This window comes from Microtus ochrogaster, chromosome 8, assembly GCF_000317375.1.
Source record: "Microtus ochrogaster isolate Prairie Vole_2 chromosome 8, MicOch1.0, whole genome shotgun sequence".
In the NCBI taxonomy this organism is placed as follows: domain Eukaryota; kingdom Metazoa; phylum Chordata; class Mammalia; order Rodentia; family Cricetidae; genus Microtus; species Microtus ochrogaster.
In genome coordinates, this window is record NC_022015.1 from 32489081 (window position 1) to 32501914 (window position 12834).

The window sequence follows — 12834 nt, forward strand, 5'->3', positions numbered from 1 at the left end:
CCAACCGAGCTCTCAAACTTTCTCCTGCAACTAGGATTTTGTGCCCTTGGCAACAGCCCCCAGCTCCAGTCCCTGCCTGACCCTTTCTCTCTGCTGTGGAGATGAACTTTCTGAGATTCCCAGGATCAGCGGCACAGTGTACGTTTGCTGTCTGTGCCAGGCATAAGGCCCACCAGGCTCATCCATGTTGTCTTAAAGCAACCCTCCTCTTCTCTACGGCTGTTGTATAGATACACAACATCTTCTGCAACTCTTCACCCAGGGATGGGAATGGGAATGCCACAGACTTGGGAGAACAGGTGTTCCTTCACCCGGCGGACCCCATTTCCTCTGATGGACACCCACTGTATCTACCCACCATTCCAAACACGCCCATCCATTGCTCAGCCTCAGGCACAGAGGCCTCCAGTCCTCACCCTCCACACTGGCCTGCCCAACTGCAGCTGCCCTAGCAGCTGTGGATGTGTGTGGAGTTTCAGTGTGTGCCTCCCACAGTCCGCTTCTCCCCCCCACTCCCCACCAGCACCAATCTCGAGTGAACACCGGGGTTTGAGTTGTTCTTCATGTTTGCTTGAGGGTTTAGTTTGCATTTTACCACAATTTAAGTGATGCCGCCCTGCATCAGTTACCGCATAGGGCCCTGGCAGAGCCTGCATAGTAGCTCCCCGCAGCTCTTGCTCTGGTCTTGCCATGCCTGTCAGGAAAGCCCACAAGTATTGCTCTTATTTCCTTTTACTCAACTGTCTGTTCAAAGATATTTTAAACAGTTTTTTGTTGTTGTTTTTTCGAGACAAGGTTTCTCTGTAGCTTTGGAACCTGTCCTGGAACTAGCTCTTGCAGACCAGGCTGGCCTTGAACTCACAGAGATCTGCTGCCTCTGCCTCCCAAGTGTTGGGATTAAAGGCGTGTACCACCACCACCCAGCTTTTTTTTTTTAAATGAAAAGTTATCACCCCCTTGCTCCATGGCTGCTTGCTTCTTTCCCTGACCTTTGGGGTCACTATTGCTGGCCTCACTTCCACTGGCCTCCATGGGGTCCTCTGTAGATCTTTTTAAACAGTTGTCACCTCTCGCTATGCTGTCCCGAAGTTTCTCAGCTTTCCCTCCAGGCTCCTAGCTGCATGCCTTCAGCCCAGAAGCCTCCTGGGTTATTCCCGTGTTCCTGCCCATGTCTGAGTCACAAGTCTCTAAGAAGCTCCTGGGTCAAGTGTGCTGGTTTGAAAGAAAATGGCCCCCAAAGGGAGTGGCACTATTAGAAGGTGTGGTCTTGCTGGGGGAAGTGTGTCGCTGTGGAGGCGGGCTTTGAGGTCTCACACATACTCAAGATATCACCCAGTGTCTCACACCACTTCCTGCTGCCTATTAGTTAAGATGTAGGACCCTCAGCTCCTGCTCCAGCACCATGTCTGCCTGCATGCCACCATGTCACATGACCTCTGGAAATGTTAGCCAATCCCATTAAATCTTTTTCCCTTACAAGAGTTGCCGTGGTCATGGTGTCTCTCAAGGGCAATAGAAACCCTAACTAAGACAGCATGTATTTCCTCTCTCTTGGAGGATGTTGCCATCCTGGGTTGGCCGGTACCTTGCTTCCTCTTTTCCAGTTTCTTGTCATCTTGGTTGGAAGAATATGGCTTGCATTATTTTATCTGGAGTAGCAGCAGAAGTCTAATCGATTTTTAACTTTATTTATTGATTACTGACTGCTTTTCACTTTTTGCAGTCCTGGGTTTATAACCAAGGGCTTTGTTGGCGCTGGGTGAATGCTCTATCGTTGAGCCACATTTTCAGCTCCAGTTTGCTATTTATTGATGCACGACATGTATTCCAAAGTCGCAGTATGCCCCAGGCACAGTTTAGAGGACTTTCACAGACTGAAGTATCTTGCGGTCTCACAGGTGATGGCCCCCAAATCCTTGTTTTCCACCTTGCCCAGGCCTGACTCAGGGCCTGCTTTCCCTCACTGCCCCTCCACATCTAACCAAACGATTCTGGGTGTTAATTTTTTTTTTTTATCAGCAGGATTCTTCTTTACTGTGGTAACAGGGACTCAAGTGGGCTTTCCATTCTCAGCATCAAGTGTCTATTCTGGAACTGATTTTGAGTGAATAAGGGCCAAGGAAAATGTTAAAACATTTGGCAATTGTTTGCAGGGCTGGCTATAGAGCCCAGGGCCTTGTACATGCTGGTCAATGCTCCACACTGGGCTGCACCCCCAGTGCCTTGCTCCTTACCTTTTGACAGGAGTTAACGATGTTTTATCTGAAATGTAATTTCAAAACGCCCATTTTGAGATTAAGCATTACTGTGGCTAAGGCACGACTCACCTAGCTCCTCCTTGTGGAGACGGTTCCATAGCATCTGGAGAGAAAAGTCTCTTGACAGGGAGGTGACCTCACTGAGCATGGAGAGCCCCTCGAGGGGCAGCTCTAGTAGGAACTTGTCTACGATCAGGATCATGTACTCGGGGTAAGGCTGCCCTGCGGAATGGAAACGACAGCAGCTCAAACATGAGAAAGACTAGCTCTGGGCCCAGGGCAGACCCTAGAGCCTGGGCTTCATCACTCCAAGCCCTGACTTCGTGTCTAGGTAACTGGCCTGGTGGCACCTGTACCCGGCATGGAGGTACGAGGGAAAAGTGCAGCCCCAGCCCAGCTTGCAGATGCACAGCTGCATTGATGGCGTGCTAGGGTCCCTGAGGCAGCCGCTGGTTTGGATGGTGAGATCAAGCTCACAGCGTGGAACTGGGCAGAGCCCAGACTTAGTGGCACACCTTACAGGATGCGACATCTCAGGACACCTGACTCCCAAGGCAGGACGGCTAAAGTCCAGGCTGATGAAAACTCCTCCCAGAGGACTTCTCAAACAGTGAGTCCTCCAGAGCATCCTGGAAGGAAGGCTTGCTCTCTTGACCCTTTCGGTAGCCTCTCACTGCCCACAGATACATGCCGCAGACTGCGGAGGACTGCCACTCTGCCTGCAGCTATGCTGGTACCCAGAGGCGGGGCCACGGACACTTCAGCTGTGTTTTCTTAATTTTCAGAGCCAGAGCAGGTTTGCCTGAAACCCAGCAGTGACTCTTTGTTCGTGTTTGTAATCCTGGGAATTTAATGCAAGGCAGAGACTCAGTCTAGGAGCGAGGACCCAGGGCCTGACCAGTCTGCCCACAGAGTGTGAAGCCTCCACACCCCTGGTTGGGGCAATAATTCTGCACCACCTCCCCTCACCCCAATTCAGGTCTAACCCATTCACAACTTGCAGGTCTTGCAGTGCTTGCAACGTCTGGGTCATGGCAGTATGACCAGCTTGACTTGGGAGAAGGATTGTGGCTTTTATGAAGGGGAGGAGGGCAAGCAGCCATCCGCTTGGCCATATGTCAATAATTCTTTGTGGGAATAGAAAAGCAGACAACATTTAAGATAGGAAATTGCCTTTTAAAAAATAAGTTAGTAAAATCACAGAAGTAGCCAAGATGGCACTCACTCGACCTTCCTGCCAGGAGCTATGTAGCATCCCAACACCAAATATTTACAAGTTTGGGGATGAATAATTTTGAACATAATTATATTGACTGTCCTTTTAATACCCAATATTGACATGTAAAAACATGATAATTGATTTCTTAGATTAAGTTCAATTAATATAAATATTTTAATTGCATTTTAATTGACAGAATAAATAAAATGCCACATTATACTATAATTTTAAAAAAGAGCATCCTAAAAAAAAAAAAGAGCATCCTCCCATTCTTTTCAGCAGGAATCAAATCTGCAGGGCTGTGCTAAAGATACCCACAGACAGTGCCCCCAGCAGAGACCACATATGAGTGCCAGGTGGATGGGACAGAGCGCCTTCCCATGGCTGCCTCTGATGAGCTCCCTAAGGCAGGCCCACAATACCCATCTTTCCTAGAAACAGCAGCAGACTGTCAGCAGAGCCACCTTCTCCTGCCTGGCCAGGGTAGCGAGGGCTGGGTCAGCACTATTGCTCTTGCTTATAGGCACTGCGTGTGTCAAGAGGTGACCATTTTCTCAGAAAGGGCAGGGTGGCTCTGCTGTTTGACAACCCCTTTCAGTGAACCGTCAGTCTTCGTGCCCAGCACCTTCTAGGGCAGTGGTCCTCAACCTATGGGTCGAGACCCCTTTGGGGACCAAATGACTCTTCATAGGGGTTGCCTGAGACCATCGGAAAACATGGATATTTACATTATGATTCATAACCGTAGCAAAATGACAGTTGTAAAAAGTAGCAATGAAAATGATTTTACGGCTGAGGTCACGACAGCATGAGGTCACTGCATTAGGAAGACCAAGAAGCACTGATTTATGACCTTTCACCTCGCCTTGGGTAATTGTGTACTGGGGACCTCAAGTCGCCTGGGTAGCACTTGGGTGTGGGACTTGTTGGGGGTATGGACCCTGTGACTCCTGACCCACCTAGGTTTTTCATGATGGGAGGGTGAGTGCCCACACAAGCTCCTCAGGAACCAGTGGTGGCCTGCGGGTCTGCTCCTGCCACTCACCTAAAGGGAGAGAGAGCTTCCTATCTTTCTCTTTGGCTCTGTGTTTCCCTGCATCCGCCATTGACATTGTCATCTGTGTTCTGAAATTCAGAGCAACTGTGTTCAGACTTTAGAAAGCATAGGAAGATATTCAAAGACTATGAGAGGCACCACCCAGCCTGTTCCTCAGCCAATAATTGCTGCTTTGTTTTGTTTCTTAAAGGCATAGCCAGTCTTGCAATACAGCTCTCGTTGGGCCCACAGTTCTCCATGTAAACCAGGCTGGCCTTGAGCTCACAGAGATCCACCTGCCTCTGCCTCCTGAGTGCTGGGATTGAAGACATGTGCTACCACACCCAGCAATCACTGAGGGCCATCTCTATACCAGAGGAGTTTCACAGAGTGTCAACAGACAGGGACCTCAGGGTGGGCTCCTGCTACTGGACAAGAAGGCCACCGCCGCCTTCCACCTGCCTTCTTTTCTTTCAGAATGAATGCCCAGCCTGAGTCCTGGGGACCTGCTAGTTCTCCCACACCATCCTCAGAGCAGGAGGTCAGTGGGGCAGGGGCAGCGGCAGCAGTTGCAGCGGCTGGATTCCTGCCTACAAAACCCACAGAACAGCCAGGCTCTTCGGTTTGTCCTTAGTAGGGACCGGACACTCAGAGACCAGTTTCCATGTGGACGGCATTCTCAGGACCCAGCTCTGGCTTTCTACCCATCACAGCTGGCTACCCGGCTCACATCAGTACTTTGCTGTTCAGATCTGGAGTCGGAGCTGGCCTTCAGCTACACTCGGCTGACCTTTCCTGGGGCTCCGGGAAGATTCTGGTTACTGCGGGAGTTGTAGCCCATGCCCAACAGTCTCTAGCTCCTGCTTCAGCTAGGGACAACTGCCCATCACCTGGTGACAGGAAGCCGGCTGCTCCTGGGAACTTTCAGAGGAAATGACGTGTTGATACCTGGCATCTGGGAAGGTGAACAGGGGGGCGATGGGCTTCATATATTCCTCCATGTATTCCAGGATGTTATTCAGCCTCTGCACACATGGGTCTTGCTCCTCATCATTCAAGGTGTCCAATTTCTGTCCCAACCCAAAGCACAGCCTATTGTTCATGGGTGTCTACATAGGGACTTCCTACCAAACTGGGAAAAACCCAGGGAAAGAACTGAGCTTCAACCCTTCCAGACAGAGTGTTGACATGCTTTGGTCCTTCCCAGCACAGTGCTCCTGGTGGTTTTCTGGAGACTGTCCTGACATCTCAGCCCTGTCCCTGTCTCTGCTGACACTATGGAGTATCCTAGTGGTAGGGATAGACCCAGGACAGCTAACCCCAATGCTCTGCAGAGAAGAGGTAAGCAGGTACTTTTGCTGGCGCCAGACTCAACTCAAGGAGTCAGGAGAGCTCCCCACCTTTCCCAGGGCTTCACCTTCATCCCCTTGAGATCTGGGCCCAGAACTCTGCCCAAGCCAAGACTTGGAAGCCTGACTTTCCCTAGGATGAGCTGCAGTCTGCAGATGGAGCCTTAGACTTGAAGGGCTTGGGTTCAGGGTCTTATCTTTGCTGTGTACCTGGGCCTGTGTCTGCTTCTGCATCCACTGGACTTTGGTCAACAGCTCTGAGAACATAGTTCGACTCATAGTCACCCGCATTACCTTGCAGTGACCTGTAGAGACACACCCATGGCCTTTACAGGGCTCAGAGCAGAGCTTCCGTGTGAACAAGTGGAGACGTGAGAGGCCCTGAGGACATCTTCAACTCTGATGACTCAGAGGCGAGGCGTGTGATGGGAAGGCCTTCACATGGCCTTCCCCATTTCTCCCTGGGCAGCACAGGGTCTGGTACCCAGAAAGTTCAGGCAGAGGCAAAACACAGTGGTGATTGATTGATGGGGGAGCTCTCAGGAGGCAGGACTCTTTTGGATCCCTTAGAAACACGTGATGATTCTATTTTCTATCCTGGGCTCAGCCTCCCCTCAGCCCTGCATCTGGAAGCAGGAGGTCCTGCTGTGTGGTGGTGGTGGGGGGTCCCACAGTCACCGTACCCCATCTGCAGTCAATGGGAGGAGCCCTGCTCACACCCAAGCTTACCGCCCACTGAGACCGTTTTCCCCTTGGGTGCAGGCATGGACTTTGGTCTCTCAAAGGCGGCACCATACAGACAGGACCTGCAGGTAGAATGAAGGTCACAAGCTCATTCCCACAGGAGGTAAACGGCAAGGCACATGGGTCTCAGGAGCCCATCAAGACAATAGGCAGCTGGCGTCCAATCGGTACCTTTCCTTGCTTCCTTTGCCAGGCAGAGGCCCACGAATCAGTCTATATAACCCAAGTGAGATTTGAAATTACAAAAGACCCAGGAACGTAGGCATACACAGACCTAACAGAAAGACCCTGTGTGGGCACGGATCACAGAGCACCCCCATCATCACGGAAATTCACCCTGGTCTTTCCCAGGAAGGTCAGAAGAGGACTTCCCATTTCTCTGGATTGAACGAGTGCCCACGCCTGACAAGTGGGCTAGCTGAGTCTGTCCAGTATGCTTTCTAAATAGCCCAGTCTGCCTCAGGACGGGAGCTGAGGTGGGGCGAGCTTGCTATGCCCATGCATCCTTGCTGCGCTTCCTGGCTGCACTTCTCAACAGGGTAGAAATATACAGGGATGGGGAGGGGAGACCTCACCTGTCTGGTGAGTGCTGTAGAAAGAGGATCCGGAACATGGATGGGATCTCATTCAGGAAGGTGAAATGCTGATCTGTGACACAGAGGCTCTGCCATGCCTGTGTGTGACAGGGGGAAAATCACTCAGGACTCAGGGCCACTGCTCTCTCCCGGGTGGTCTGGGCTGTGAAATGCATTACTACCACAAGAGGGCAACAGAGGCACGAGAAGTTTACAGGCGCCTCTAAAATGTCCAGCTTGGCTTGCTGGTGTGGTTTCTGGAAACCTCAAACAACATTTCTTCAATATGGTCCTAACTGCTGGGTGGTGGTAGCGCACACCTTTAATCCCAGCACTGGGGATGCAGAGGCAGGCGGATTTTTGCGAGTTCGAGGCCAACCTGGTCTACAGAACTAGTTCCAGGACAGAGACAGCCAGGGCTACACAAAGAAATCCTGTCTCAAACAAAACAAAACAAAAACGGGGTCCTTACTGCTTCTTCCAGACTAACTGAAGGCATCAACCTAGTCCTGAGTCTGCAGGATGCTGACCCAGCTTGGGGTCGGTTTCCTCCAGACCTCCAGTTCTGCTTCCCGAGCGTACTGTACATGGATAATCTGAGTAATCCTAGACACTGCACACTGCAAGGTCTCCGCTGCCCAGGGCAGGTAGCCAGCATGGGCCCTGGGAAGTCTCCTGGGATCTCCTCTATGAGCTACTAATGCTCATGGCTTCAAGATAGAACTCTGAGTTTGCAAAACTGCAACTGTTCCTTAGAAAACTTTTTGTTAGCGAATAAGCACCTGGTGGATTTTTCCCAATGGCTGTACCCACACGGCAGGTGAAGAGGCAGGCAGTGCCACCCCCGAGGAGGACCAAGAGGCAGTCAGGATCGAGGAAGAGTGAAAGCGGCCTGGCCAGGCCACCCTCATCATCCATTTTGTCGGCTGGTGAAATGTCATCACAGTTTTTCTTGACACACTTGGTCAGAGCACAGATGAAACTGGCTAGTCACTGGACTTTACCAAGATCTGGGTGTTGTGGAATATTCCTTTACGCTGTGTGAAGGTATGCCACTGTGACCGGTTTAATAAAAAGCTAAACGGCCAATAGCTAGGCAGGATTTTCAGGGCAGAGTTACGAGGAGATGCCAGTCAGATGCAGAGGAAGCATGGCATGGAGGGGATGAGGTAACAAGCCACGAGTCACGTGGTAGCACATAGATGAATAGAAATGGGTTGATTTGAGTTATAAGAGCTAGTTAGGAACAAGCCTAAGCTAGCAGACAAGCATTCCTAATTACATGTCATTATTTGTGAGCTAGCGGTCCCCATGGAAAGGTCCGACTACACCTAGGCTACCCTGGGGCAAGTGGGGGGGAAGGAACTGCAATTCTCTAAGCTTTCTTGTCTTTGTACCCACAGCCCATGAGGCTCAGAGAAGTTGCATGGTCCTCCAGACCCACACAGCTAGAAGGGGTAAGGTAAGCGTCACTTAGAAGCTGTCCTCTTAGCAGTCAGCAAGTGAGCTCAGAGGCCTCTGGGCCACAGGAGCAGCTCTGCAGGCTCCTTTGCCCTTTACCCTGGAAGTGGAGGCCAGCCTCTGCTCCACGCTGGCAAACAGGCTGGTGGAGGTCCTGTCCTGCTGCCTCAGCCGCTGGTGGAGCTGCAGCAGGGCTGCCAGCTGGGAGCTGCTGGTGTTGTCCGTGGCTGTGAGCAGGACATCTCGCATCATCTCTGAGGTTGAACAGCTCTGGAACGGAGCAGAGAGGGGTGGTGTGTGCAGTGGGAAAGGGCTGAGGGTGACGGAGCCTCAAATGGGCATCTGGGAGTCTGTGTGGGTCACCCTGTGCTGGACCTCTGTCCACCGTGTAGCTGGACTATGCCAGCCTGCGGGAGGGAGAGTAGTACCTTCCACCATGGAGACTTGGGGTACAGGGTGAGCACAGCGCGTGTTTGCAGAGCTACAAGAACAGGTACCTGGCTGGCTTCCACTCCTTGAAGACCAGCACAACCTAAGACTCAGAGAACAAGGAGGGTCTCTTCTTCTTTCAGCCACAGGGCCACCCCGTTCCTGCCTAATGAGAGCAGCACCTGGTACTTACAGACAAGGTGACAGACAAAGCCCCTTTTGGAGATGCACAGAGGAGGTCCTTACCTGCGACAGTGACAGGAACTGGCAGGTGGTTATGGGATCCAGGGTGCCAATACACTCCACCATCTCTAAGCTGGCAGTGGCTGCGATGTCCAGAAGGTTGCTGCTCAGGGCGACTTGCAAACACTGCAGCAGTACTTCCGATGTCTGAGCCAGGAACCTCTGGGCCAGCGCCACCCTCTTCTGCGGGCAGCGCAAAGCTCAAGCTAAGGCCGGCTCTTCAGGCAGAGGCCATCAGAATACCGCAGGGAGGGCTGCGTACCTTCAGACCCTCAGCCTTCCGGTTTTGTTCCTTGGGGGCTTCCTTCAAGGTTGTTGAGTCCCTGGAGGTGGTCTCCACATTCCTGTCTTCTGTGTCTGTCTCCGGCTCCAGCGACCGCAGGCTGTTCTGCTTGGGGCCTACCTACAGTGTACACCATATGCCAAAAGGGGAACACAGACGCCAGGGAAGGGGAAGATGGTAGGGATCAGTAGGTCCTGGAAGTTGCCAGTGCTCAGGACCCATGGGTTCGGGGGGTCAATGGTGTTGCCAATTTGGTAGGAACTGAGAGGCAGTCTCTCCATGGCCCACATACAGAGTGGGAGAAAAGTCAGGCCCTGGCCCACCTGGCATCGGGTAACGCCACCTCTCAAGAGTGTCAGTGCTGCCAAAACCCACCAGGCCCTGACCCAGCAGATCCCCAAGGACAGTGATCATGAGTGAGATGGGGCTAAAAATCAGGAACAGACGCCTGTGACAGTGCAGTAGCCTCAGAGTCAGACACGCCACTTAGCGCCATCGAGCCCATCAAGGAAGACATCACAGTGGCATTGGGGAAATGAACTTGGAGAATGAGAGTTCTCCACATTAAACTAAGCAGGCTTTATGGAGAGGTGCTTAGAGGAAAGAGCGCGCCTGGAAAACAAGAAGGAAACTCGGAAGAAGGAGGGTGAGCTTTGGTGTCAGGAAACTGGGCAGTAGCAGCCAGGCATAGCCGAGGAAGAGGAAAAGGAACAAATACAAAGAGGCGGGGACTCCGGGGTCTGGGAGGAAGTAGGTGTGCTTCCTGGAGTCCCTGAGCTCCCCACTGCCATCATTACATGTCTAGAGACAGTGGTCCCCACTGTATTACAGATGAAGACCCTCACTCAGGACAGAGAGCCGTGGGGTTGTGCTTCCGCATCTCAAGCCTCTGACTTTGTGACCTGACAGGAGCTACAAACGTCTGCTCACCCAGCGTGGGTCTTATTGGTTTCATGCTGTCTATACCCTAAGGATTCAGCACAAACAACCCTGGGTTCTAAGCCAAGGGCTTCAGAGCTAGCTGGCTGGGAGCTTCTCTGGGCACTGAGTTCTGGGCCATGACTTGCTACACTGGGTTGTGAGGGCGAACCCCACAGGGGTTTGTCTGCTTAGGCATTCTGGCTTGTCTGTTGAGGCTGGTGCCATCTTAGAGTAGACGTATCTCTGTGCAGGCTCTGAGGAAGGGGACCAGGGATAGGCAGGCTTGCAAGAACTGTCACCAGGCTTCTGAATTTAGTGAGTGTTTCTGTCAGAGAACCCAGGCCTAAAAGAGGGTGGGCCCTGGGAGGATCAGAGGAAAAGGAGTCATTTACCCTTCTCAGAGATTTCCCGGGCCGTGTGGTATATAGAGGGCCATAGAGGCAGACAACACCCATCCTGGCGCATCTTAGCATGGAGGTCAACACCCAGGGCCTAAGTGTATCCCAAGCAGTGTATGAGTTTTTTGAAGCTCCCAGGGGCCTGTGCACAACCAGACACAAGCCACCAAGACAGAGGGATGACAAGGCTAGACCCCTCCTAGTTGAGTTGCTGGAACATGTCTTATGCCCCAGTTCTACAGCCGAGGTGGAACAATCAGGGAGTAGACTTCAGCGGGAAGAATGGCCACCTACCAAGAGTTCTTCTTCCCAGCAGAAGGAAGGGTACACCGGGTCTGTCTGCACGGAAAGCAGATGGAGGGCCTTCCCAGCCAGGACCAGAAGCTGGGCACGGATGTCCATGCAGCCCACGCAAAGCGGCTGCAGACTCTCCAGCTGTGCCAGCACTGTGTGAGGCAGGGTCCGCTTCAGTATGAACCATTGCTTCGGGAAGACAAGGAGATTCCGTCACCACCAACGGCTGTCATGTGACCTCCACCCAGTCACCCTGAGGTCTCAGATAGCTGCCTTCCAGGACTGCCTAGCAGGGAACTTTGGGTACTTTGAGATGTCTTTGCTCTATGCAGTCCTGTGTGGTAGTATGAGGGGGTGTCTCTGGGACTTAGATATTGGGACATACTCAAAGACAACTTCTACTAATATAAACCAGAACTCTTATAGATAGAGGCTAACTGAAGAAAGGAAGGAAGGAAGGAAGGAAGGAAGGAAGGAAGGAAGGGAGGGAGGGAGGGAGAGAGAAGGAAGGAAGGAGGAAGGGAGGGAAGGGGAAGAAAGGAAGGAGGGAAGGAAGGAGGGAGGGAGAAGGGAAGGAAGGAAGGGAGGGAGGGAGGGAGAGAGAAGGAAGGAAGGAGGAAGGGAGGGAAGGGGAAGAAAGGAAGGAGGGAGGGAGAAGGGAAGGAAGGAAGGGAGAGAAAGAAGGGAAGGAAGGGGAAGAAGGGTTTTCTTTCAAATTAGTATTCATTTATTCAAATTGTTCTGTCTGTAGTGCTGGGAGGGGGTGGGGGAGGGGGGCTAACCCCAAGGCCTGGGAATGGAAGCTGTAAGCCTACAAAGGAAATGCCTTCCAATAAGCTCTTTATTGTTAGTTAAGTCCTCTTGGCGATCCGGCAGCAAGGTATGGGAGTCATCAAGAGCTGCCATGGCAAGGGGTGGGGTGGGTGGAAATAAATTGGGGTCCCACAGATTGGCACCCTGCATTTAGTGTGACTGTCAGCCCCCCAGGAGAGAACAGGGGCTAAGGAGCCCTGCAGTCACCAAGTCGATGGATGAGAAGTCGCTGGTGTTATGCAGGAAGTCGGCAAGCAGCTTCTCAAATGAGCCCTGCTCTAGCTGCAGCTCCAAGGCCTCCTTGCAGATGAGCCGCTGCATGTCCAGGCATGTTTCTATCAGGCGGAGTTTGAGGTGAGCCAGTCTCCTCATGAGTGGGGAGTTGATGTTCTGTAACTGAGATGGTTGGGACTGGGTAAAGCAGGGTCCTTTTCCCGAGGACACTAACTGTTGCTAAGTACTCTGACAAAGCATAGCCGACCTGCCATAGGCAGAATGCATTTGAAGTATGAAATTGAACTGTAAAATGGATATACATTTTGACATGCCAATAGATGCCAAAACTATTACCAACCTAAGGGAAGGAACATGGTGTTCACCCTCTGGATTCCCCCGTGTCCTCTCTTGAGCCTGTGTTGACATCAGGCTGTTTCCTGCTCTAAGATGCTCGTATTGTGTATATAAACAGTAGTTTTTCAGGCTGGGCCTTTGCCCTGAGAGACTCCATTTTGTAAACGGTTTTGAAGATGGAGGATGATTGAGCTCCTGGCTGGACCCATAAACACCACCATCTGTCTGCCACAACCTATGC

General features: G+C 51.9%; 1 protein-coding gene across 1 annotated transcript in view; it reads right to left on the reverse strand.

Moving 5' to 3' along the window:
* Positions 1-12834, reverse strand: part of Cfap46 (cilia and flagella associated protein 46) — a 92655-nt gene that overhangs the window by 9226 nt on the left and 70595 nt on the right. The window contains exons 40-50 of the mRNA XM_013347735.2: positions 12231-12419; positions 11211-11399; positions 9577-9717; positions 9318-9497; positions 8742-8912; positions 7182-7279; positions 6592-6668; positions 6073-6167; positions 5462-5583; positions 4523-4602; positions 2328-2480 (exon numbers count right to left, since the gene is read on the reverse strand). Coding sequence (XP_013203189.1) covers positions 2328-2480; positions 4523-4602; positions 5462-5583; positions 6073-6167; positions 6592-6668; positions 7182-7279; positions 8742-8912; positions 9318-9497; positions 9577-9717; positions 11211-11399; positions 12231-12419 — 1495 coding nt within the window. The remainder of the gene's footprint in view (positions 1-2327; positions 2481-4522; positions 4603-5461; positions 5584-6072; positions 6168-6591; positions 6669-7181; positions 7280-8741; positions 8913-9317; positions 9498-9576; positions 9718-11210; positions 11400-12230; positions 12420-12834) is intronic.